General features: G+C 37.4%; 1 protein-coding gene across 2 annotated transcripts in view; it reads left to right on the top strand.

Annotated features, from left to right (window-relative positions):
* LOC131065707 (exonuclease V, chloroplastic) overlaps nt 1-27013 on the top strand; it is a 146088-nt gene that overhangs the window by 66175 nt on the left and 52900 nt on the right. For both annotated transcript variants that reach the window (XM_058000301.2, XM_059209275.1), the window contains exons 3-4: nt 2810-2931; nt 18128-18277. In XM_058000301.2, coding sequence (XP_057856284.2) covers nt 2810-2931; nt 18128-18277 — 272 coding nt within the window. The remainder of the gene's footprint in view (nt 1-2809; nt 2932-18127; nt 18278-27013) is intronic.

Below are 27013 nucleotides of genomic sequence, written 5' to 3'. Positions count from 1 at the left end.
TGTACGATTTAAACATATTGGAAGCATCCCTTAGAAGATCGCACTGAGTTGGTGTTGAATTGTTCAGCCTGATGGTGAGACCCAGCCCAGTAGGACTCCACCTAGTCGTTCATCCATCTCCTTGCATTCTAGGTAGTAGAATAGACTTCCTGAACCTTGCATCTTTTGCCATTTGTTTGTCTTCCAGTTAGTTAGTAGAACTTGTGATTCCAACAAATCAGACGTTCAGGTCATTGAGTGTAAGTCCCCTTGTGATTCCAGTAAATCACATCATACCACAGAGAGCTTATCCACACGTAGAGATCCTACAACGAAGAACCTTGAAGTCATCCTGAGTGATCCTTTTCGCAATATCTTCAGCATTCAGAGACTTTATTCAAGAGAGGATAAGGTACCCTTTAGGTATTTTATTCTGTGTTTGGTCATGTACAAAATACACATCAACAGGCCCCTCAAGCAAGGGATATGTTGCAACAAAGTCAGGTGATTCTGAGATCTTTGAAGAATAATCTTCAGCATGCACATAATCAACAAAATTTATATGCTAATCAACAATGTATGGAATGCACTTTTGAGGTTGGTGACATGGTCTACTTGAGACTCCAGCCTTACAGACGGTCTACTCCTGAGAAGAGCAGGGTAGAGAAGCTCAAGCCACATTTCTATGGACCTTTTAGAGTCACCAGGAGAATCGGAGAAGTGTCTTACGAGTTAGAACTACCAATGAGCAATAGAGTGTATAATGTTTTCCACGTGTCACGCCTCAAGAAGGCACTTGGACATAATGTAGTGGCTTCATTAGATTTGTCTCCATTGGATGAGGAGGGATAGTTGGTTGTGATTCCGGAGACCATCATTGATTTCAGGGAGCGCTTGTTGAGGAGAAGATCTATTAAGGAATATTTGGTGAAGTGGAAGAATCTATCGATTGAGGATGCAACATGGGAGGATGAGCAAATTTTGCAGCATCCAACCTTGCGTTTGCTTGAGGACAAGCAAACTTGGGGAGGGTAGACTGTAAAGTCCCTTTTCCAACACTAGTCCATTTGGTTGACGTTTAGCCTATTCTGGAGGCCCATAGGCTAATTAGAGACAGAATTAGGGTTTCCATCTTCTAGTAGGTTTTGAGGGGTTGTTTGCAAGAGTTTGACATTTTTCTCTTTGGATCATTTTCGGTTTTCAAAGAGCTTCATAATGGTGTGACATGCATTTCCACTAGAGGGGATTTTTGAACTTACTATTTTTAGCAAGTTACAACGACTACTTGGATTGTGCTTAAAAGGTGTTTGAAGTTATTTGCTATTTTTAGCAGTATGGTACAACACTCGGTTTCTATTTCTGGCAATCCAGTTTGAGGGGTGGCTTATTCAGGTATCTTGGAGTTCGTTTCTGGAAGGTAATAACATAAGTGATTTTTATAATTTCAAGTTGCTTTTTGACCCCCACGCCTAGGATCAATGACTTTTAAGTTGTTTTGAAAAGATGTTCTCATGTGGGCGACCAAGTTGGGAATTATTAATGAATTTTTATTAAGTTATTTGTGCACATGAAAAGGGAAATAAAATAAAGTAAAACTTTTAATCCTACATGGCTTGGAGAAGAGGGTCGATCCCTTTGAGAGAACAATAAAAGCAATTTTGAAAGGCTCATTTGGGTAATGCGAATATTTTGAAAGATAACTCCTAGCTGATTGTGGAGCGGCTTTGTCCAGAGGTTGCCAGGGTATTCCAATGGAGATTTCAGTTTTGTGTGGATTTGATGTTTCCTAACTAGTGTGAGTGAAGTTTGTTTGGTTTTTGAAGTGTGAAGACCCTCTATGCTGATTCAAAGTTATTTTCCTACCAACTGGAGGTTTGATTAAATTTTTGTGGGTATTGGCTTGTTCTTTTCCTTGGATCTGGGCGCTCCTATGCCTAGGGTATCGTGACTTTTGGTGGAGACATTGAGTTTTTCTGCTGGTCGTACCCTCTTGCTGGTCATACCATCTTGCCTGGGCTGCACTGGGATGCATGCCATATTCGTGGTTGTTGGTTTGGGACTTGGAGTGGTGGGGAGTTGGAAGCTTAGCCCTTATGGTTTCTTTGCTTTCAGTTTGAGCTCATTCGGGGAAGATTCGAGGAAGTCATGAACATTTGAAGCTTTCTGTTGTTGCTTGTTGGAAAAATCAGTTTACAGCTATTGCATATCAGATTAGGTATTGCTGTTCTAAACTCCTAATTTCACTATTTGAGTTTAGGATTGATTCTCTAACTTCATGGATCTTAGTAGCAATGTTTTCTTATGATGCTTCATTGTTAGCTTTATTGTAAATCGCTGTTATAGTAGTACTAAACAATGCTCTTTATTTTTCAAATTTGGGGCTAACCTTGTTACCCACTGAATAAGTGGAAGTGGCTGGTTTACTGCCAAATTCATATTCTGTTACATTTAGAAGTTGGAATTACAAGTTGTTATTAATTGGTAGAATCAGGAATATTTTTTATCAAAATATAAAGTATGTATGATTTTTGTTAGAGGAAGGCATGTGGAACTAGTTGACGATCCAGTAAAATCCAATGCGATATTATTTATTGATTTTCATACTAATTCTAAATCAGAACTTTCATGTAGGGTTATTGTTCATGGTGTACTCCAATACATGGCCAAAATATTTTACTATTTCTAATTTTGGCATTCACTAGAAGCAACTTATGTGGTAAAAATATTTATTTTCAGTTTCATTTGCCCTTTGCTTTAAGTAGTTTTGTTTGAATTTCAAGATTGTGGTAGCAAAAATGGTGTTACTTATCTATGTATGATAGAGGAGCAGGTACTGATTCGAATGGAGCTTGCTGTCCACACAAGAGAAGATTCATGGGCTGTAAAATTGCTGAATTTCATTACTGGTGCAAATCAATTATTATTTGATGGGTTGACACGTGAGCTTCCTATGTATGCTGAATTTTCTGTTTTTGTCTGGTTTCTTGCTTCTGCAAAAATCTTACATTTTGATTCACTTTAAAGAAATTTTATCATTTTTGTTCAATTGGTGTGATTTATGTCATCTTGACAGTTGAAAAATGTTTAATTATGTTGAAATAGCTTTTCCTTATAAAGCTCTGTTGCATACAAGTCCAAAGGGATTTATGAACTTGAAGATGTTGCTTTCATGTTATTTTAGTTTGCTCTTTAGAGAAATGCCTTCAACAAACCCTACAATTGTATCTGGCATGTGCAACATTCCTAAAGGATAGTAGTTTATGAATTTGAAGAGGTTGCTGACAAGTTATTTGTTCAATTTGTGTGGTTTATGTCATCCTAATAGTTAAATAATGTTTAATTATGTTGAACTAGCTTTTCCTCATAAACTTCCACTGTGTATAGTGCCAAAGTAATTTTTGAACTTGAAAAGGTTTCGTGCATGTTGTTTTAGTTGGTTAATTAATTTAATGCTTTCAATGAACCTTCCAACTATAATTGGTTCTAGGGCATTATCAAAGGATACAAATAATATTTATATGCTTACTTTGCTTCTCTTCATTATAATAATTAACAATTATAGAGTTTCATTCAATACCTTACTTTGAGTTTCATTATAATTATTCTTTATGTACGATTCTCTTTAGTAAGATTACACATGCTTATTAATATGTATCTTTGGTAAAATTATAAGAGAATGGTTGGTCTTAACTATAGATGGCATTTGTCCAAGGGGTTGTATTCAATTGGTTAAAGCATTGAGTCCTCATTGTGGAGATCAAAGTTCAAATCCCAAAGGGACATCTAATATGGAATTCAAAGTTGTGACTCTTAGTCTTCCACAATTGGCTTCTAGTTTGGAGGTGGATTCTAATTTGTGACTCTTGGTCTTCCATAGGTTGATTCTAGTGTGGTTGCTCGAAATGAGCAAATATTAGTGTCATGATTGTGGTTACTCGAAATGAGCAAATATTAGTGTCATGGTTGTGCTCTTAAAAAAAGCTTTTAATGGTCTCATGTTGATGCTCGTATGAGCAAAAATATTTGTAAACAATCTGGAATATATATATATATATATATATATATATATATATATATATATATATATATATATATATATATATATATATATATATGGCATTTGTGTTTAAGTCTTCCTTGCAAGCTTGAATTTACACATGAATTGTGTTATGGTATACTTAAAGTTTGTTATAATTGATGTTCTTTTTACATTTTATTGAGTGCACTATCACATAGATGTTTTGATACACGGAGAAAAATGTGTTTTGTGTATTCTTAGATGTCATATTGTTGTTCATAAAATGATAGTCAGTTTAAGTTGATGAGATTGGAGACATCTCTCTCCATGGGTTCTCTTCAACATTTAATGTCGACCATCTACGTTGGAGTAGAAGGATTTTTCATGGATTAATTTAAGAGGATTAAGAATAATTTCATGCAAGGATATTTTTGTGAGGATTTTTTGTGTGAAATTTGTGGGGATGTTCAAAATGCTTTCATGAGGATTTTCAGAATAATTTTGTGAGGAATTTTAGCATGAATTTGTGCAAATTTTTGTGTGTTAGTTGCACAATTTTTTTGAGGATATTCATGTCGCTTGGCAATCTTTGCGCTATAGGTTGCATGATGGATTTTCTTGTGAGGGTTTCTCTAGGGGGACACATTTATTTTTTAATTGAGTTAATTTCCAATACAGTTTGTAGTTTGGGAGGGTGTTTATATATTGCAGAAGTCTTCCCTTTTTGCAGTTGCTAGGGCATGCAAAATAGGAGGGTCGCATTTCTTAGCCATCAACGTTCGGAGAAGTTTTGGACTTTCCTAGGTCACATAGAGTTTTACAAGGGAAGTCCACAACTTGGTCTTCAAATAACTAGTTGAAACAAAAAATTTCAAAGGTTTTTAACTGCATAGGATATTTAGTGTCGAAGGCAGCTAGGGTGTGCATTACTGATCCAAACTAGGGCAGTATTTTTGGGTGTTGAATCTGATTTTGGGCACGCTTCATTTGGAGGTCTACAATTGTGCAAAATGGAGCTCCCCTTTATGGAGGAATATGTAACTCTTCACCATCAGAAGGTATTTGTTGAATGTTCTGGATGATTGAGAGGAGGGGGGTGAGTCAGTTATCGATTAAAACTTATTAAATTTTCTCATAGAAACAGATCCAGTAAATATAGATTTCACATTGCATAACCATGAACGAATGATATCATGAAAAGAACACATGCAAGAGACACCATATATGATGTGGAAAACCCGAGAAAGGAAAAACCGCAGAGAATGTTAGTTCTCAAAATAAAAACACTTGTTAGGGTGACACCGGTTAAGGTGATTTTTACAAGATGGTTCACTGCTAGAATTGCTCACTGCAGATTGGCTCACTACCTGGCTAAAACCGCCAGAAAAAGGAGGGCTCACTCCCCAGAAGAAGAAAGAAAGAATCCACCACAAGATACACAACTGCTACTCCGCTGCAATGTCGGAAGAAACCTTAGGCTCACTGCCACTGGTACCAAACAGCATCAGCAAACACCACACTGATCAACCACTTCACATTGCCAGAGATAGATCTTACTTTTATAATCAACTTCCTTCTGCTAAACCTTCTTGATTATTTTTCATTACAAGTGATTTTATATATATATATATATATTGATCTCCAAAATATATTATTCAAGTCGGCCAAGGAGATGAAGAAACATAATTCAAAATAGGTCTTCACTAAGCATTCTTGCGGTGGAGAGGAATAAAAAGTAGACCACACCATAATGCAACAACACGTTATCAAACACCGCAATCACTGGACTAAAAGATAGAACATCCGAGCACAATCCGGATCGAGAAACACATTCTTAGAACACAACAACACGTGCCAAGATAGAATAACATAGATACATGCATGGATATTATAATATCAAACGTGAAACAAGAGAACATAAAATGCGGAGCAATCCGGACCTCTACAAATCTCGAATATTCTAATTACTTCACAGACTTCCGGAGCACCAAAAATCTCATATTGCCAATATATAACGCAACAATTTGTACCTCCTGCATCATACATACCTATCTTCCATAGTTTGCAACACAACACACATACCTATCTTCCACATCAATTTGGACCAAAATCCGTACCACTAGATTGACACCAATGATAACATAGATAAGTAATTCTAACAATCTCCCCCTTTGTCATTGATGGCAACATTCATCAACGACAAACAATTTCTCCAACATGTTCAAAATACTTCTCAAACACTTCTCCCCCTTAGAAAGAAAAACTATATACTTCCAAACTTCTTAAGCACAAACTTCTCAAACTTCTCCCCCTTTGACATCAAGGACTAAGGTAGAGAGCAACACAACTCAAAAACCACTCTGCTCCCCCTAAGAGGAAGCCCCAAACATTATCCCAGACATAAATATGCATGAAATATCCTGGACTAATGCACTGTCAAGTGCACTTAGTTCAAGCTAGGAAGGGGAATAACCCCTAACAACTGCCGAAGATACTCTTCAATCCAACTCTTCAACACTTGAGAGTTATTCCTCATCTCTTCCAGATCATCAAGTGAATTTGGTGGAAGCAATGATGGAGGCATGCTTGAAGGGTCAACTTGTCTTATCAGATTCCTGAGTTGCTGCACATAATTCCTTAAGGTATTCAATTCTCTTTCCAGCTTCTCGTTTTCTAGTTCAATCCTCAATCTATCTTGGATTGTCTTCATTGAATCACTCAATTCTTTCATCTCTTGTTTAGTGGTGGCAGGACCTAACTCAATTGTTTCCAAGTCATAATCATCAGCAATGATCTCATCTTCTGGCTTGTCCACTCTTGGGGTAGCTATCTGTATAATCTGGGACCCTGTACGATCTCTTGTGATCTTGGAAAGCTTAGTGGCTTTCGTCTTCTCAATTGTCTGACCAATCCTATCCAACAAGTTATTCAAATTATCTATTGCCTCTTCTTTTGCTACTATCACTTCCTTAGTCATTCTTTCCTTGAGCCAAGCTGAGATAGTAGATCGCTCTTTCTCTACTTGTAACTCCTTGAATTGCTGCTCTACCCAGAGTGGAGAAGTTGTTTCCTCATCATCATCCTCATCCATTACCTCCACATATACATCCTCTGTGGCCTTGTTGTTAATAGCTTGTTCTTGCATTGTTGGAGGATCTTGTACTTGGAGCTGCTTTCCCTTATCTATCTTTTCACCTTGATTGTCCTATATTGTGGATTCTAGGGACTCTTTCATGCCTTGATCCATGCCTCTCTTGAGTGATTGCCCTTCATTGATGGTTACTCTATTCATCATGACCTCATGTATGGATGAAGTGTTGGTAGAAGGATGATCTGAATTTGTCTTGTGCTTCTTTTGTCTTGATCCTTCTTTGTGGCTTCCTTTCTTCTTGGAACTCTTAGGTTGGGAAGACTGAGTAGCATTCTCACTCATGCTTACGCTCTCCGTTTCCTCATCGGTTGAATCCGGATCTCCCATCATATCAAATGTCAACTATGCATCTTGGTTCTTCAACTTGTTGATTTGGATATCCACCCATCTTTGTGTGTAGGCCATGACAAGCCTCATCAACTCATCTAACTCAGTAATCTCAATGTCGACACAGTCAACTTAAACATTACCACCCCACCATGTGGAACCTGAAGGTCCACCCCCCATTCTGGAGATAAACACAAAGCCCCAAACAATATTAAGAAGGAAAAGGATAAAATAATAAGCATGCTAGAGGCGTGTTCTATCATCTCGCACTTGATCGGGGATGGGGAATACTCTACACATCCTGATGGTCCCTATTGGTAGCCTGGAGAACATCTTCCTTCTAATCTCAAAGTGATCTTTGGCGTTCATCCAATAATGTTCTATATGCGACCTGTGCTTGTGCCTGCTACCATTGATCCTCATGTTGCCATATGGATTGAAATTAGTTCTTGAAGGATATTCAACAAGGGGATAACATTTCATCTCCTCTTCTGACTTTTCAGCTGCTTGTAGGGATGGACGTACTTCCATTGACTGTCCACCTAAAATGGGAAGGGAAATTCCAGTCTTATGCTTGTTCTTCTGAATCTTGTCATAGGTGACTAATTGTCTCAAGAGTTCGAATAATACCATCTTATCCGTAGGATAGCGTGGGCGCTTGTATGGCGGGGATGAGCATCCTTGAACTCATATGTAGGTGAACTTGGGGTACTAAATGAACCAAGCTCCATATTTATTCACTAATTCCTTCACCTGCGGAGATAGCCTTTGATGGATGCCGCCTTGCAATGTTCTCACTATGTGCATGGAGAAGGCATCATTCACCCTCCTGAAGTGTGCCTTGTTGTGGATGTGTAGCTGTGTGTAGCTCACACACTCTTATCTCTCCTTCTTCGTTTCCAATTGGGCCTCTATATGCCAATCCTTTGTATTCATAAGCCCTTGCAAGTGAGTAAACGATGTAGGAACTCATGTAGAACTGTTTAGTGCGCTCTAGTCTTTTCAGTTATAGATCAATGTTATTGCTTATGATCCTCGCCCAATTTATGTTGTCACTACCTCCATCTAGTAAAACATCCAATCATCAAACTAAGAGGCATGATTTGATTGAGCAAGGGAAGTCACTATACTCCTCCTTGAAGTCAATTCAATGAAGCTTGTTGGGCATTTTGGAGAGACTAGGCCTAGCCTTTGACATCTAGTACTTATTGATGATGCTTAAGCATTTGTCAAGGTCGTCCTCAAATATTGCCAGTGCTCCTTCTTTATTCTTATATATCATGTCTTTGTGCTCATGTATGTTTGAATGCCTCGATGATGGCGACTTTTGATAAGAATGCTAAGACTTTACCATTAGGTGCCACTATTTATCTTGTGCTGGCATTGTAGTTCTTGGCACATCTAACTATTAGTTCGTTGCACTGGATAGTTGGAGCAAAGCTAGCTGCTTGCACGATTCCACTCGATCATCTTCTTTGGTATTTCGAAAGGTTTGCTCTTGTAGAGAGGGCCTTGAAACTTCCTCATGTCGATCTTGCCTAAGTTGGTATCTCCAACGTCGTAGTGATGTGATCCTCGACTCAGGTAATACTCCCTTCGAAACCTCCTTGATGAGAGTTTGTCTTGGAACTCCTCCAACTCTCAGGGCTGACATCTTTCACCTGTGGGTTTTGCCTAAGTTAGGGTTTTGATAGGACATTAATGCATATCGGATTGAAAGTTATCAATTAGGATAGCAATTTCTCCTTAGAAAGCTTAAAAATCAATAAAATCTCAATAATTGCTAAACCCTAGTTGCAAATTCAAACCCTAAGCCTCTAAAATTCAGATTTGTCTTGAAAATGATCACAAGAATGCTTCATTTCAATTAGAAGTAAGAACCAGCAAATCAAGGGTTTGAAAACAAATGATATTGAAAGGAATTCTGTAATTAAAACCTTTCAAACCCCGATTTGTGATTGCACCAGCACAAAATCAGACCTAATTCCGAAAAAAATGCTTCAAAATCACCAAACTCAGACCTGATATGAATGCTAATGGATGTTTAGACAATACTGATATTTAAAATTTGTCCTTCACTGTTGCGAAATTCGCTTCAATGCTGATTAGAGGTTGCTGTGGCAATCATAAAATTTGCTGATTTGGAGTTCGCTGAAGGATATCCTTGGTGATGCTGACCCAAATTGCTGTTTAAAAATACAAGATTCACTTCTTTATACTTCAGAGGGTCTGCTGATGCAAGGAAGGATTTCGCTGTTAAATGAAAAAGATCGCTGCTCAATGATGATGAAGAAGTTTGCCTTATGCCAGGGAGAAATTGCTTGAGTTGTGTTGATGTGTTTTTTATGCACATGCAAACACAGAGTAAAATACCCAAAAGTATCTTATCCTCTGTTGTACAAAGATTCTCAAATGCCGAAGATTGGCTTAAGGATCACTCTCCAAGGTTCTGGTATGTCGGGTCACGACGTGTGGATAAGCACAGTTGGTTGATGTGATTGCTGGTATCACAAAGGGACTTATGTTGAATTGATGAACACTTGAATCTCTGGAACTTGATCATCTGATGTTGCAATATGATGATGCTTTTTGTCCTAGATTAGCTTGAATTGAAAAAATCGCAAAAGATGAAGGGTTGAGAGAGTCTATTCTAAGGCTCAAAATGTAAGAAGATGGATGAATGATTAGATGGAATCATATTGGGCGAGGTCTCACCATCAACTTGAACAATTTGATACAAGCTCAGTGCAATCTTCTAAGGACATTTCGAAGATGTTCAAATCATTACCATCAAACATTGCTCACCATTCAAGTTAACGCATAAACAATGGACGCATAACAATTTGACTTTAAGCTCATATCACTCCAGTTGACCATGCAAGGCACACTTACAATCAGTAAGAGGCTAGTGGTATGGACAAAACAGATTCCACACAAATACATTCAACAATTTCTTCCATTCAATCTAATCAACATGAAATTAAATTGAGAAGTAAAGATCATGCGAGTTGTTGAAGTAACAAATCAAATTCACCGTAACTTCAATGAAATCAATTGTTCTTTACAACAAGGTTTGGCAACAATCTTTGCCTTCTCCTAATCTAACTTCTATTCTAATTTAGCTATTCTTCTAAAACTATCTATTTGCTAATTGTTCACTATTAACGCTTTCAAATGAAGAGCTTGAGCCTTTTATAGTGCTCTCAATACAATTCAATGGCTGAGATCAATTTGAGATTCAATGGTTGAGATTTTACAATGAAAGCTCTAATTAGGGTTTGTTACAACAAACTCAATTTGTCCAATGAAATGATTACAATACTTTGGCATGACCAATAGATAATAACTAAGTTATCGGTTCTTGTGGTTTTGGCTTGGGTCCGAGTCCTGGTTCGTGCCCGGTCCTGGTCCTGCTTGGGTTCGACTTGGGTTCCACCCGGGTCCTTCTCAGGTGGCCGGATTCCCTGTGGGTCCTGCGAGCACCCACAGGGAACCCGACCACCTGGGAAGGACCCGGGTGGAACCCAGGTCGAACCCAGGAGGATCCGGGTGAACCTAGGCCCATGGGTTCCCAAAAACGGGGCCCACGGGTCAAAAAACAATAAAAAATTATTTTTTTATGGATTGTATATATTGAAAATATATATAATATATGTGTATATATATAAATTTATAATTAATATATGTATATATGTACGGACGAACTCGTACCCGTACCCAAGAAAAAAAAAATTGCCGAACCCGCGAATCCGTACCCGAATCCGAACCCGAACCGGTAACTTAGGATAATAAGGGTAGGTGCGTCAAAGTTTGTGCCCTCATGGACGAGTCAGGTTCATTGAATCAAGACATGTTGAGGTGGAACCCCTCTGATTGGTGAGTAGTCACTGGGATGACGACTAGGATTCCACCTTTTAACTTTTACTTGTAGGCTTGATAGATCATCATGAAGGAATATTTCTTGATACTCAACATTATCCAGCTTTAACGATGATGATGATGATCTTCTAACTTTGATTAACTCTTTTGAAACAATCCTCTTGAGGACTTCAATCATGAAGGTGCAAGGTGTAGATCTTAGTTTTGATTCTTTTGAAGTATTGAAGTTGCCTTAAAATGAACTTTTGATGTCACCACTATCTCTCTCCTTCGTAATTCCTTCTCTTGTGACTCCCTTCCTGTCGTTGATGTTGTGGATCATGCCTTTGTGTAAATCAATGCATCTTGTGCAATCACCTTCTTGTATTTGTCTATGAAGTTTCCTTGAGGATATCTTCCTTGCATCTTAATCTTGATGTTGAAATTTGATCCTCGAGCAACTTGTTTCTTTCCTCCTCCAATGTGATCTCCTTGATTTCTTTCTTCATCTCTTGCATAACAAACAAGCAAGCATTAAACACATGATATTCCTTCTATTATAATCTCCTGGTTTGACGTAATTATGTGATTTCATGTGATTTGCAGGTTTAACAAGGGCATCTATAGAGGAGGTCGTTCCTTGGTTTGAGCAAATTTGTTGTCTCCTTGATGAATTCGCTTCTTCCTTTGTGAATTTTGCTGTCACTATTGATTGGAGTCGCTGCTTCTGGATCAGATTTGATGTCGATGCTTGACTGAATTCGCTCTAGATGATGATTGAACTCACTGCCTCGCTGATAAAATTCGCTAATCTGCTCCTGAAGTTCGCTGATTAGAAAGAGGAGTTGGATATGATTGGTGTTTGAAATGATTGCTTGAGCTTCCTCTTATAGGCGATTAGGGGAAGATTGTGTATTTTCCCATATAGGCCGACTTAGTGTAATAAAATTAAATTAGTAAATCCTTTCAAGCTGGCCGACTTACTATTAGACTATTGAGAGAATTCGGTCATCTATCTTAATCCCTGAAGTTTGCTCATCTAGGTTCAAACATGAAGTTCGCTCATGTGTATCAAATCTTGAAGTCCGCTCATGTGGTTTAATTTATGAAGCCCGCTCATATAGGTCAATTTATGAAGTTGTGAGTTGGCTGCTTTCCTTTTAAAAAAATGAAAATAAAATGTGTCTTAAAAACTTTTTCCTTCACCTTAGAGTTTGGTGGGGCCCAATCAAGGCTACGGTGGTAAAGGAAGTCAAAGGAAATACTATGCCTTAAAACAAGCTTTTAAAATCTCCATTTCAGATTTTGTGGGGCCCAGCATGTGTGAGAGGAATGTGAGGGAAGTGGTAAGGGAAGCTGCTACGTGGGGAAAGAAGAGGAATGATATGTTGGGGAAAGGGAGACATAAGGGCGTGGATGATGAAGGTAGGAGATACGAGGGGTAAGGAGGTTTGGGATGTGGGAGGTAAAAGGGGTTGGTGAAAGGAGTTAGGATATATGGGGAGTAAAATGGAACGCGAGGTATAAGGGGTAGTAAAAAGGGTAAAGGGGGGTAGGGTGGTAGGTAAGGGAAAGGGTAGGAAATGGAAGGTGGGTTAGGATAGGATAGGGGTAGGAGGTAGAGTGGTAGGTAAGGGAAAGGGTAGGCTAAGGGAAGTAGAAGGGTAAAGGGTGTGAGATGAAGGGTAAAGGATGTAGGTATGAGTGTAGGTGAAGGGTAGGGAGGTATAGGTAAGTGTAAATGTAGGTGAAGGGTAAGGAGGTATAGGTAAGATGGGAAGAGGGTTAGGTAGGTGAAGGTATAGGTGAAGGTAGGGAGGTAGAGGAAGTGGAAGGACGTGGAAAGTAGAGAAGATGGAAGGGCTATGAGATGAAGAGAGAGAAGGTGGAAATGGAAGGGTGAAATGGTGATGGCAATGGTGAGGAGTGGAAATGGGTGTGCTCGGGTTTGGGCACCCACTGACAGTGTTGGGAGAAGCAGGTCGAAGGCTTTGGAGGGATGAGGAAATGATGAACCTCACTTCATCTCAAAGAAAGAGATTTGACCAGCTTTTGAGCAACTACATGTAAAAGGTTAATAGCACAGACTCGACAACTACCAATAACTAAGCTAAGACAACTAACTTAGAAAGTGAAGAAGTGGGGGTCCCCATTCGCAATGGGGTGATGTGTGAATATCTCACAACATGTTGATGATCAAATGAAATGATCATCAATTCCTTATAGGCGCTACCCCAAGAGGCTTGACCCTTGGTGGTTCAACTCCCTACACAACCGACTTGTCATTTCATGATTTGCAACCTTTCATTTAATTGTTTGCAATGATTCAAATCCTACAAAAAGCCGACTTGTTTTTGTTTTTTCATATTTTGAATTAAAACGGCTATGTGAATGCTGACTTATCCTTCTCCCTTTTAGCGCTTAATACATGTTGCTTGTCATCACTGGCTGTGGATTTGGAGGCCAAGTGGAAATGTTGTGAGGAAGTCCGAACTTTTAGGGGGGCACTAGATGTGATGCAAGGTAGATGGCTGGTCTTTGGAAGGCCAAGTGGAAGTGGCATGAAGGTGGCCAGGGTTTTGAAGGTGTATCGGAAGTGTGCAATGAAGGCCAGACTTTTGAAGGCTAAGCTACAGTGATAGGATGGTCGAGGTTTTAGGGTGCAAGTGGAAGTTACTTAAAATAGGTCGGGCTTTTGGGGATGTACTGGAAGTGGCAACTTCTCCTTCAACATTAGTATCACTTGTTCAATCAACTTTTCAACGCATTCTTATCTTCCCTTGCTAAGTAGACTTCATCGGCATTACTCATCATTGTCTTTCAAAACTCTTGAAGTATTCAACTTCTACCAAGCATGGATCTTAGCAAGTGAAGGGGTATGTGCAACTAAGCTAGGGTTTTGAGCATGAAATGGAAGTGACCTCAAGATGGCCGGACTTTTGGTGGCCAAGTGGAAGTAAGCATGATGGTCGGACTTTTGGCCATGAAATGGAAGCGAGCATGATGGACGAGGTTTTAGCCATGAAGTAGAAGTGAATGCCTTATTCAATTTTGCCGAGTCCAACACTTATCCTATCCATTTCAAGACTTCCCTATCCTCATTCTCTAAAGCAACCTCATCATCATCAAGGCATCTTCATCATTGCTTGGTCCTTGATCACTTCTCACCAAACACTTCATCTCAATTGACTGGCCATCATACTTAAACTCACCTCTCCTATCTCCCATGTTCTAACCTGAAGGTTGCATGGTGATGATCAAATGAAATGATCATCTTAACTCTTTCATCACCTGAGCATTGAGAGCTACAACGACTTCATTCTAACCTAAAGAGAGATCAGATTGCAGCTTGACTGCCTGAGACCTAAAACTATTGGCATAAAAAGGGGGTCCCCATTTGCAATGGGGTGAATTTGTGAAAAGGTCACAACAATATATAATTGCGGAGATTCCTTGTGTGCTGCGATATTCCCCTATGGTGGATTTTCCACCCCATTAGGGATATATTCACTATACCCCTAAATCTGCACAATATCCACATGACCCTTGAATTTCCTCAACTTTCCACCACGTCCTTCATTGCAGAATTTTGACCTTAACAAGGATATATCTACATTACCCCCAAATTTCTGCAATACCAAGTACCCCCAAATTCCTGCAATTTCAAGTACCGTAAAAATTTCTGCAATTCCAACTACCATCAAAATTTCCGCAATTGTGTAGAAGGGTACTAATTTCTGCAATTTCTCTAGAAAGGTGTTTTTCGCTACCAACAAGTGCTGTGAACACTCCAAAATGCAGTTTGAGGCATGCAATGCATGATTTCATGCCATAACTTGGAATTGGTGTCCACATGAATGAAATAATAGAAAAATTTATAATTTCACTACAGATTTGAACTATAGCATGTAGTAATGATAGAGAATGCCCCATTTACATACCTAGTGTTGTTTGTTCAAGCTGAAGACAACTTCTCTTCACAATGACATGTGCTTTCCTTTTTGTCTTTAAAAGGGGATTTAAAGTGAGACTTTGGGCAACAAATTGATTGTTTCTATCTTTTATTTTTTTGGTTACATAGTCAAAAACTTCAATTTTCTATGATAACTATACATACTATGATCTGAGCGTATATGAAAACATGCTTTCAGTGACTGTTGTCTCCAGTTTGTGATTCAGTATTATTTTGAGAAAAACAATTAAGTATTGTGTTGTTCATCAGGGCACATTTTCTGCACCTGTGTATCTTCATTGTCAGTTTTGTTCGGGCAACATTATAATTACTTTCATTGAAAATAATAGTGATATTATAAAACGGTTCTTGAAGTAGGATCAAATTGTTAGCCCTTTGTAGGTTGAATTATTACAAGTTGATAATTCTAGATTGACCATCAAAGTATATTTATTGTTATGAATGAATGTGTATTGACTTTGTCACCCTTAATAGGTACCAATCAGTCCAGTTTCTCCTATAGCTTGAGAATTGATCTTAAAATGATAATTATTAAATCAACCATTTTGTATTTCCTTGTTTGTTTGAAATTCTCAAACCTAAAGAAAATTGATCACAAGGAGCTTGCATTTTTAAGATCCAATTCACAAATGCCTATCATAAGTGTATGAGAGTTAATTTGCTAGGCATTGAATCATAGATCTGTTGCATACCTACACTTTGTTTCATTCAAGGAAACCCACCTAGGTTTTGTAGAGCCTGAAGTGCAGAGGGAAACACAATTGAAGGTGTTTCTTGTTCATTGGTCTACCTTCCAGCAGCTCTAAGCATAAGAATCAGATAAATCTTTATGATTTATTGGGATGCAAGTTGGGGATTCAACAATAGCAAAGCTTCATTATTCATCTTTAAGTGGCAGGTTAAAGGGAGACGAAAATTTGCAATCATTAAGAATGGATTGTGGTAGATATTTTTAGGGGCGTAACATTTACTGCAGTGTAGCACTGAGTATCAAATATTCTAGATCATAGTGGAATTTATTCAGTCTAGATCGTTATGTAGTTTATCCAATCTTGCATAGAATTCATCTTTAGCCCTTAATACTTGCATATAGTGTGCCAAAATGTTTTGTTATATAAATTTTTATACCATTGAGTGTCAGCCAAATAAATTTTTCTTCCAAAATTCGGATGAGGGTATTCCTTTATACCTTTCCACATAAAAGGTAAACGACATGCTTTGTTAACCTTTTCTCAATCATATTAAATTATCCTCACATAACCATGGAGTCTAAACGATTATTTCTAGCCAAAGCTAGATACGCCACTTTTTAATATTGGCAACTCTCCTTTTAATGCTATTATGTTTCAGGATTACACAGATAAGTGGATAACATGAGGTTTGACTAGAGTAATTTTTAAGATCCTTTATGTAAGGAAATATGTTAGGATTTGTAATAAAAAGGATGCATCTCTAAACCATGATGGGGTCTCATGTCGAGTGAGACACTAGTTCTTAATTTTTCGTGTGCATGTAGATTTTCGATACCCATGCACTAGTTATGATTCCAAGCACAATGCAATCCCATTCATTTACTGTGCAGAAAATAACCATGTTTGGTTCGTTCAAATCCACATTAACTATGCAATTTGTATTTAGGAGGCACTAGTATCAAACTGTCTTTAACATTCTAATGCTGAATGGTGGGGCTCTAGAATTCTCTCTTTACTTTATGTGGATTCTTGTGATTGGCATATGAAGTGCACAGATTGAAAATTATGGCATATGGAATCTGTATTGTTTAGAGTTGAAGCAAATATTTTTTGAACCCCATCATTTATTAGGATGGGACACTCATATCTTTTTGCAAATGTATGCATTTTTACAGCCAAGTGATTTTACGTCATGTACGTGATTCATTTAATTACTAATATGCTTGATCTAGTAGTTTATATGGCGTATTACATGCATGAGAATGAGTGATTGCCATCATTGAATCGGAATTATTCTTAATTAAGATGCTTGGTATTGAGGTTGCGATAAACTTGCCAGGATCATAGGGAGGACCTTGACTCTATTGTCTTATGTGTGAAAACAAGTGTTTTTGTATTAAAAATCAGATGGAATGTCAATCTTTGATAATCCATATATTTCATGCTTCAAGCAAACAACTTGAAAATTGCTTTGGGTGTAAAATTTTTTCTTTCAGTATGATGCATGCTTCTGATTTCTCTTGCTTTGGAACCTAGGCTTCTAATTTATCTTGCATTAGAACCAGGGTCAATCCTGATTCAAACTATGCTGGCTTCTTATGTTTGGCTCACATAAACAGGAGCAAACTTCTGTCTTTGGTTTTGATTGACTGATGAGATGCAATAATCCTACTTCTCTCAATAGAATCATTATATCATCATAATTGTAGGCACTGTTCTAACTTCTGTCATCCACTTTATGATATTCTTAAGTATTGTTGTTTATCTCCACCCTGCTCTCTTGAAGTAGGATACCATCCAGTGAAAATGTTCCTCTCTGTGTTATATTCATGTGACTCCAATGGCGTATATGTAGAGCAGTATCTTCTCTTTCTATCATCTATGGAAAATGTCATCTGATCATAAAATTGGGTAGACGACAGTTTCCTATATTACTTGAGTTCCTTTCTATAATTTTTACTTATGTGAAGATCCTGTGGGTTTTCATACTCTGAAATGATCCATTAGAATCTTAATAGCGATAGAAATCTAATTGAATTGGGGAATATTAATGAAAATTACACATTTTTTCTAAAATATGATGTTATCCATGTTTGGAGTAATGATCTAAGGAATGTCTATCTTTACAGAATTGGGCTGGTTGAAGGTGTCTGGCTTATTGGAGTGATTGATGAAGTTCGCATGTGTGAGCTAAGTGGAATCAAACAGCCCATTATGGTTGACACTAAAACTCGTAGTCAAGCTGCATTGCCTTCTGAACCTCAAAAACGAAATGGAAGGTAATTCTTATGTATCCTGTGTTTTTCTTGAAGATGTTTTTCTTTCACTAGTAGTTGAGAGCAACTCTTGACCATTTCTGTGAATAATACATGTGTGTTCTTATTCACAGTTACAAAATTTTTCTTATTTTTGTATGTATTCTAACCTTGTTTGTGCTTGGCAATGGCTAGATCAATATAAACTTACTCTTTTGGATTTTGTGATAGATGAGTCTACTTGTGTCTTATTATGCAAGCTTGCGTAAGAATGCTATAGAAATGACATGGATTACACTCCCCACATATTATTAGTTGAACTTTATACACGTAACTTATATTTGAGGGCTCTTTCCAAAAGACCTTGCATGAAGGAACATGTAGACAATCCATTTTTTATTATTCGAAGACACTTTCTATGTCTTAGGAAATAAGGAAATAAGCTACTATTTCATCAAGAGGAACAATGCTTTGTTGAGTAACTGCCACATCAGGAAAACTTCAAACATACAACTACACAGTTAGGAGGAAAATTGGCTCCTACGACAGGTAATTAAGACATACATGATTTTCACAACCTTAAAGGAGAAAGAAATTCTGATTATTCATTGATAAGTACAGGGAAAAGTAAGACAAAGATGTCAAATAAATGAAACTAGCAGAATGTGTTACTGTTTTAATGCATTACACATGTTTTGGTACATTTTTGGAATCCTTTTCGTAAAAAATTCGATAAAGAAAGAAAATCATCATGGATATGCCTGCTTATTTGAAGATAGGCCATAATGATATAAAAATATGAGAAAACTGTCCTAAATAACTTGTCATAGAATAACAGAAAGAAAAGCAATCTGTATATGGTACTTGCCATGCATACTCAAGGGCTTGTTATGTGACTGGTTTTGATCCACATTTAGTTCTAAACCTGACATGTCCATGATGATTTTAGCTCAATGTCTTAAGTACAGTAACAAAGAATGATGTAGGCCCTAGGAATTGGTGTGCAAGTAATAGATTGTAATAACCACCCCTAATTTTTTTCTTTTTTTTTTTGTCAAAATAAATCACAATCATGAACATGCAAATAATGGTGCTTGCTGTCATTAAAGTTCTGATATGAAATTTCCATGTTCTTTAACTCTTGTTACAAAGTGACTGGTAGAAAACATTACCCAGAGCTTTGATAAATCATTTCAAAAAATAAAATGCAATCACAACGAAGGTACCTCAAACCATAAGCCAGTGTCATCATGAAAGGACTGGAAACTCAGTCTAAACTGCTGTTGTTGATGTTACAGGTCTGCTGTTAGGAAATTGCAGGTCCTGGGTAGCTAGGAAACTCAACAAACACTCCTACGAAGAATCCTAGAATGCTTCCAAATGATAGCAACGGAAATATATAATTCAAATAACCTCCATCACTCACCAATAATCAAATAAATAGTAAGTTGCAGGTGTGCAATAGCTTATAAAACACACCCAGCAAGCTTCCCAAAGCCAAAAACTACATCCAATGGAATGAAAATTGAAGTAACACTCAAAATCATACCTCTATTCACCTTACAACTTGCTGTTTTCAGGAAAGACTGATCTGATATGTAAATCTGAGCAAGTCTATACAACTGAAAATTACATTACAGGTCTGGAATAATATCACTGCAGGTTCAGAAAAGCCACTAAAGTCACCCCACACTCCTTGCAACTATATTTACATCCAGATGAACTCCAACATCAGGAATTAGATTCAGCGATATCAAACATCATTAAAATGGTAAGGGACATTTAGCTTGCAAGCCTGAAATTATGTTTCACCTCCCAGCATAGCATGTAATATGACTCCAACAGCTTTAAACTCATTCCCAAGCTCCTGCCAACAACTCCTAATCTCTAAGGTGCCACCAAACAGACGAATAAAACCCCCTATAGGTAGGTGCTTTTCTCTTAGGATTCCCATGCCTTGCTCAGGAAATCCTGTTCTATAGTACAGCTGGCACCTAACAACATCCAACTCTTCATAAAACTGTTTGTTCACCTTGATAATAATTGCCATTGATATTTTTGACTTGGACGGCACAGTAATGGTGATCAGGCTCACAAACCCTAGGCATTCATCCTATAAAATGCCACGCCACATCTCCAAGTGCCTACCAATATGGTATGACCTACTCCAGTAATTTGTATATTCTCACAATTAGTCAAAAATCCCTCCAAATAGGGTTGGCCAGGTATGGGAAGCATCAGTAGATGCCAACACAATGAACTTCATCATTTCCTAGCAAGAGCACATGGGCAAATCTCCATATGGTATGGACAGCAAAAGCAATGCTAAAAATTCATCAAACTCACATCCAAAGCACTAAAATTCAATTTTAAATCATTCACCAGAAATCTGCAATCAAAACACTTAAAAAATTCTCATTTTGAGACCCCAATCAGCAAGTACTATGAATAACAATGGTGATTCTTGAAGCAGAATCACTCCAACCAGCTAGGGATCATCTTCAGGATCTGAAACCAGTAATGAAATGAGGGTTTCCATACTTAATTGATCCTTGGAAGAACTCGCAAGTTCAATCTGACAACATTTTGTTATGTATATTCTATTCCATGTCCAAATGAGAGCCCAAGACCTCCTTTTATTACTTTGGAGGGAAAATAATCCAATTTAAAATTTAAAATAGTACATTTCCCACCCAAAACACTTTTTGAAATATTAAAATGTCTCATGTGTTAGTCCCCTTCTCTTAGGCATCCACTTTAGAAGGACATAACGTGACTTTATAAAATTATAACATTTAAGTAAAGTAATATAAAATTAACATTAGAACTTTAGTGCATATTTCAAATATTCCAATCTAATGGAAAGCACTCTTGAAGCATTGGAAACCAAGTTTGAACATAATAGGAAGAAATTGAGGCAGTGGGATGAAGACTGGTGCCAACCCGGGGACTTCCTTAAAATAGGCGTGCCCTCCAAGAAGTTTGGAGAACACCTTGGGAGTTCAAAAACGCTTTTGAATGTGTCATTGCAATCTAGAATACTTTTTGAGCTCAAATCCACCGATGGAGATGAAGAAATATTGAACCTGCATTCTCCAAGAAGTTTGGAGTTCTATCTAGCATCACTAGAAGCTTATAGGAAAACTTGAATATTGGCCAAAAGCTCAAGAAATAATATTGTGAAAAAAGGGAACATTACATAAATGGAGTCTTGGTACTTTGTTCAAATACCATTTCAAAACAATGTTAACACCATTGAGGTTTGGAATGCTAAATCAAATGATGATGCCAAAAAGGTTTGGACATCTACATTCTCAATACCCACATGCATAGAAGCATTAATTGCCAAAAAATTGCAAAAATTGTGATTTTTTTGAAAAGACATTACAATTTTTACCTAATATAAATCATGTTGACTCGACAAAAAATTGTTGAGCAGTTTCTGGCAGAGATGGAGGCCAGTGCACAAAGGATGGTTGCCTTGGCAGTTGTGGAAGCCAGTGCACGGCGGATGGCGGCTTGAATTTAGGAATTGGCTCTTGGACAAACTGCAGTGGAGAATATGCTTGCATTCGCCATTGGGGGATGTGCAGTGGAGTTTGCCAGGTATTTTGATTCGAGGGGATGGCCTGCAGTAGAGATACCTGCCATGATGGAGGAGTGGAGGTGCAAGGAGCCGACTGGCGAGAGTGGGACATACTTGTTGTTCCGGCAGGTGGAGCAGGCATTTCGAGACGGCTACTATGAGCTCCGACGTGCACAACTTTCGGCATCTAGGGCGGAGGCAGAGCGGGTGGCAGCCATTACAGCTCGGGAGGAGCTAGCCACTCAACTGCATACCATTGAGGAGGAGCTCCTACAGCAGAGGGCTCGGGTGACGGCATTGGAGGAGTTGGTCCAGGCAAAGGCGAAATTGGCACAAGAGGCGGCTACACGAGCAGCAGTAGAGACTCGCCTCACTTCAGTTTTGGAGGAGTTGGACAAGAAACATAAGTCACGGAGGCGGTGCTCATGGTGAAGACTTCGAGGGAGCGACACCTGTTACTTGAGAGGGACCTCTAGTATAGGACGCAGCAGGTTCGCCAGTTGTGGGAGTAGTTGGCTACATCAGTCCCACCGACTCCTCCTTCATCAGGGATGACCTCTAAACCCCTGGCTCCTTGATTTCTTCTATCTAGTTGTTTCTCCATTTTGTTGTGTGTCGTCCGGAGACGACTCTCTTTTTTTTTGGGGGGGGGGGGGGCGGGATGATGTTGTTGGGCAAATTAGGATTTGTTAGTAAATGTTTAGGAGTCGGCGGTTGGTCGACGGTTGGCACCGACAACCGGTCGACACCCCGTGTATATATATCCGTGTACCCCAATCTCTGGATATGATTGTGCTGTGTTATGTTATACTGATGTTATTCTAAAGATACATTGTAATGTTGGCATTAATGGATATACATTTTTGAGTTCTCTAGATTTCGTGCATGTGTACTATTCTGTTTTGTTCCCATTCTGTGGTGTTTTGAAACATACCCTACGGGGCAAAACAATGGGGACATTACAACTACGAGTAGGGACATGAAGAAAGGTGCTAGCATGTGAAGAAAGGTGCTGGGATGTGGAGTCAGACTGCCTAGAATAGGTTGGTCTTTTCTTTATTCTCTAGAAATTTTGGTGTTCAATGTAAAAAAATGATAACTATATTTTTTCTTTTCAATAATATACATTCTCATGTAACAATAACGATATACATAACTCTTTTCCAACCCAATTCCAAGAAAAAATGGCAGAGAAATGATATATTTACTAAACTGAACCTTGTTTACTCCCAAAGGGAACTTACTTGATTACACAGAGTAAACAGAATACAGAAACAGAAACATACCAGAAATAATACTAATTAACAACATTCAGCGCAACACATGGCATAAATATTTAATATTTTTTATTATCAAATGTAATGTGTACAATTCTATATATCCTTCTCGATACAACCATGAGAGTATATATAGTGTCTAACGATTGGTTAAGTCTGCCAACCGTCAGCAATTGCCACAACCTCTCGGGAACAATTAATTACACTACCAAGTATACTAACAAAACATTATTTATTATTAAGGCAATTTTGCCAACTACAAGCCCGAACATAACCAAATATTTGCATTTCTCTCCTTCCCATGTTTTTTTAACTTTCTCCCATAGCATTCAAAAATACAAAACATTTCTATAAATGAAAATCAAACCGAACAAGGTAACATGGTGTAGACACCTAAAATTGTCTTGTCGCATTAAATAAATATTTTTTATTTATTTAATTATTTGATCCTAATTCTTCTATTAATTAACTATTTATTTAATTAATTCACTTTAGCCCTTTCTAGCCTTTTTTTAATTTAAATAAATACTTTTATTTATTTAAATTGTCCTTTTCCTAAATTAAATAAATATTTTATTTATTTAATTGATCCCACTTCCTCTTTTAATTAAATAAATCTTTATTTATTTAATTAATTTATTAGCCTTTTCTACCGATGACACATGTCATTCATCTCTTAATTCCTACACTACCTACCCTCTCATTATTGTTTTATTTCCTCTACCTACCCTTTAATCCTAGACGACCATTTATCCTTTTCACCTTTAATCTCATCCCTCCATTTCTTACAGTGTCTTCTATATAAGAGGATACTCTCCTTCATTATCAACTCTAATGACATAATCAAGCCTTCTTGCAATCAAGCTATCAACCACATTTCCATTCTTTGTTGAGCTCTTGTGCATACATAAAATCTGAGAGCAAATATATCAAACAAGATCAATGGAGATAGGAGATAGGAGACAATGGAGATTGAAACCCTATTAGACATGTGAATGGTATATCTTGTTTTATTTTGTTTATTTGCATGGTCTTAGGTATCTTCATTTGTGTATGGTGGATCATTTTCATTGTTAGGCTAGGGTTTTGTGGTTGGATCTTTGCTAGTCTTTGAATATTGTTGTTTCCATTATTCACTTTTCACCATATACACATGGAACTTCCTTGATAATGGCAAGATAACAAACAAAAGCCTAGTAACAGTTTTTTGGGGAACAAAAAATTACACAAGATAATCCTCTCTATAATTGCACAAACTGATTGACATCTGTAGCTAGAAATCTTTGGATGAAAGCTTGTAACATTTGAAGCCTTACATCAGATATTAAATTTTAAATTTGACATGTTGACCATAGTTCTTGCATTGTATGATTACAAGTACTGCAATAATCTCCAAATGCTTGGCATGTATTTATGATATTTAAGGCAGTTTTGTAATTTGTTTCACTATAGCTCTGCAATGTGTTTTTCTACACAAGTAAGTTTGGTTAGAGGTAGCAGTAGATTGCATTTCTTAATTATACAGTTCCTCATAAACCCAATCATCATAAGAATTTTTTAGAATTATTCATGCAATGCTAGATGATTACTAAGGTTCCTTTGTTTTTTTTGTTTTTTTTCCTTTTAATTCAAATCAGTGTTGTCATTTTCAGCTGTTCACAGCACCTGTGGGTAGATAAGTATGACAATATCTTATTATGGCAGTACTATATGAAAATAAAATGAGACAAATGGCATTGCCTTGAAGCCCAAAATTAGTTGCTAAGTTCTGTGTCTGGGGATGGATCTTTAAGGCAGTGGTCTATGAATTTGAATTAGACAAATGTCATTGCCTTGAAGCCCATAACTAGTTGCCACGTTGTGTATCTGGGGATGGATTTTTATATTTTGTGATCTCATATTGAATTTCTAAAAAGTTGTTGCCACCAGTCACCTCTGTCATGACTATGACTACATCCACCTAACGTCTGTTGTCATTTTAACAGCTCACATCACATGTAGGTAGAAAAGTATGATAATGTTATCATGACAATAGTGTTTAAAAATTATAAATAAATGAATAAGACAAATGGCATAGTCTTCAAGCCCAACACTAGTTGCTAAGTTCTCTGCCTGGGATTGGACTTCTTATTATATTGTGTGTTTTCATATGGAATATCTAACTAGTTGTTGCCAAAGGCCACCCCTGTCATTACAATGACTTTATCTGCATTTTTGGACATTAGAGAGATCTCTTTTTTGATGACCTGTGTGTCATATTGTCCATTATAAAGAGCTTTATTCTTACAGCCTATAATAAATAATATAAGAATGGTGTACCGATACACCTTTGGTATGGTCTATGACATTTCTCTTTTTTATGTGAAAAACATATGCTGCGCATTGTGTATTGTTGTAATTTTATAAATATAACTAACACCTTGGAGTCACAATCAGATTCTTTTTGTTCAATTGAACGCAAACTTTGCTGCCTACATTTCATACATATAGACACCATCGTCATGGAAACTGAATAAGAGCAGTGTCTGCATTTAATATCCCATTTTTTACCTCCATCATTCACTTCTGAGCAATAGCAGTGTAGGAGTAGCCAATTTGTAAGAGAATTGACTGAAATCACAGAAAGTGCCCAAAAAGAAGGAAATCACACATAGAAATCCTTCACAATAATGGAATTCTGATTTCAGTTCTTACTGACCACATTGCTTTCTATATGTTAATGCATGATAGCTTCGGTAAGATAAATGATTGAATGAGAGATAAATGAAGTCTCTCATTCAATCATTTATCATATCGATAAACCATCAAGAAAAACATCAAGCTATTATTCATTTGATAATCATTCCTATCTATATCGAATCTACTTAGTAAATCATTATCTATGATCTCTAATGGTTATTCGGGTTAACTATGTATTCTGATTTACATCGGATATGGTCCTTGAAATAAACAAATGATTATCAAGTGCTTTCAGGTGGCAAAGTATGCACTGCTTGGGATGTATAACCGTTCGTTAGTGATCGGTGTCAATTAACATAGACACCGATTCCCATCGGTTAATATACCACGCCAACCCCATCGTAAATATTTAACATATACACAATGTTACGTGAACCCCGATTAGTATCGGGCTGGTAATAAGTTAAACACCGGTTGATAATACATGCCAAGGGGTGCGATCAAGTAGTGTCTTGATCGGTCATGTCCATAAGACATGACCGGTCAAGGCACCGCTTGATCCTCCCTTTTGCATATATATATCATTTGATATTTGTGAAGAGGATTTTGAAATAAAAATACTCCTCTCACCTGTCAAATAAAGAAGATAGTCAGATTCATAATAGAGATAGAAAATTTCATAGATATAGAGAATACATTAAGAATACATCTTGCATATTGAATTGTAAATTGAACAATCATTTACATGGTATCAGAGCCAGGTTAAATCGAACCTCATTTTACGTAAAATTCAAATCAAGCATATATTCAACATCACAATCCTATCAATGGCTAGCGCTATTAGATTTGAAGACAGACTAGGAGGAGGTGATGACTTATCCGCATGGAAATTCAGAATTCAAATGATTCTAAAAGAAAATAAAGTCGAATCATTTGTAAAGACTAAAATTGAAGAACCTGAGACGGAACCTGACAAAGCAATTTGGAGAGAAGGAAATGATAAGGCTATCAAAATCATAGTTGATGGGGTAAGGAACAACATTATGCCCATTATAAGAAAACATGAAGCAACCTTCAACATGTTCAAAGCACTTGAAGATGCTTTTGAGGTATCTAATGGCAGTAGAACCTTGGCCCTAAAAAGAGAAATAAATCACATAGCCATGATGAAAGGAGAATCAGTCAATGCCTACTTCATGCGAATATCTGCCCTAAGGG

Source organism: Cryptomeria japonica, chromosome 7 (genome assembly GCF_030272615.1).
Source record: "Cryptomeria japonica chromosome 7, Sugi_1.0, whole genome shotgun sequence".
Classification (NCBI taxonomy): Eukaryota; Viridiplantae; Streptophyta; class Pinopsida; order Cupressales; family Cupressaceae; genus Cryptomeria; species Cryptomeria japonica.
This window is presented reverse-complemented; position numbering and strand designations above follow the sequence as displayed.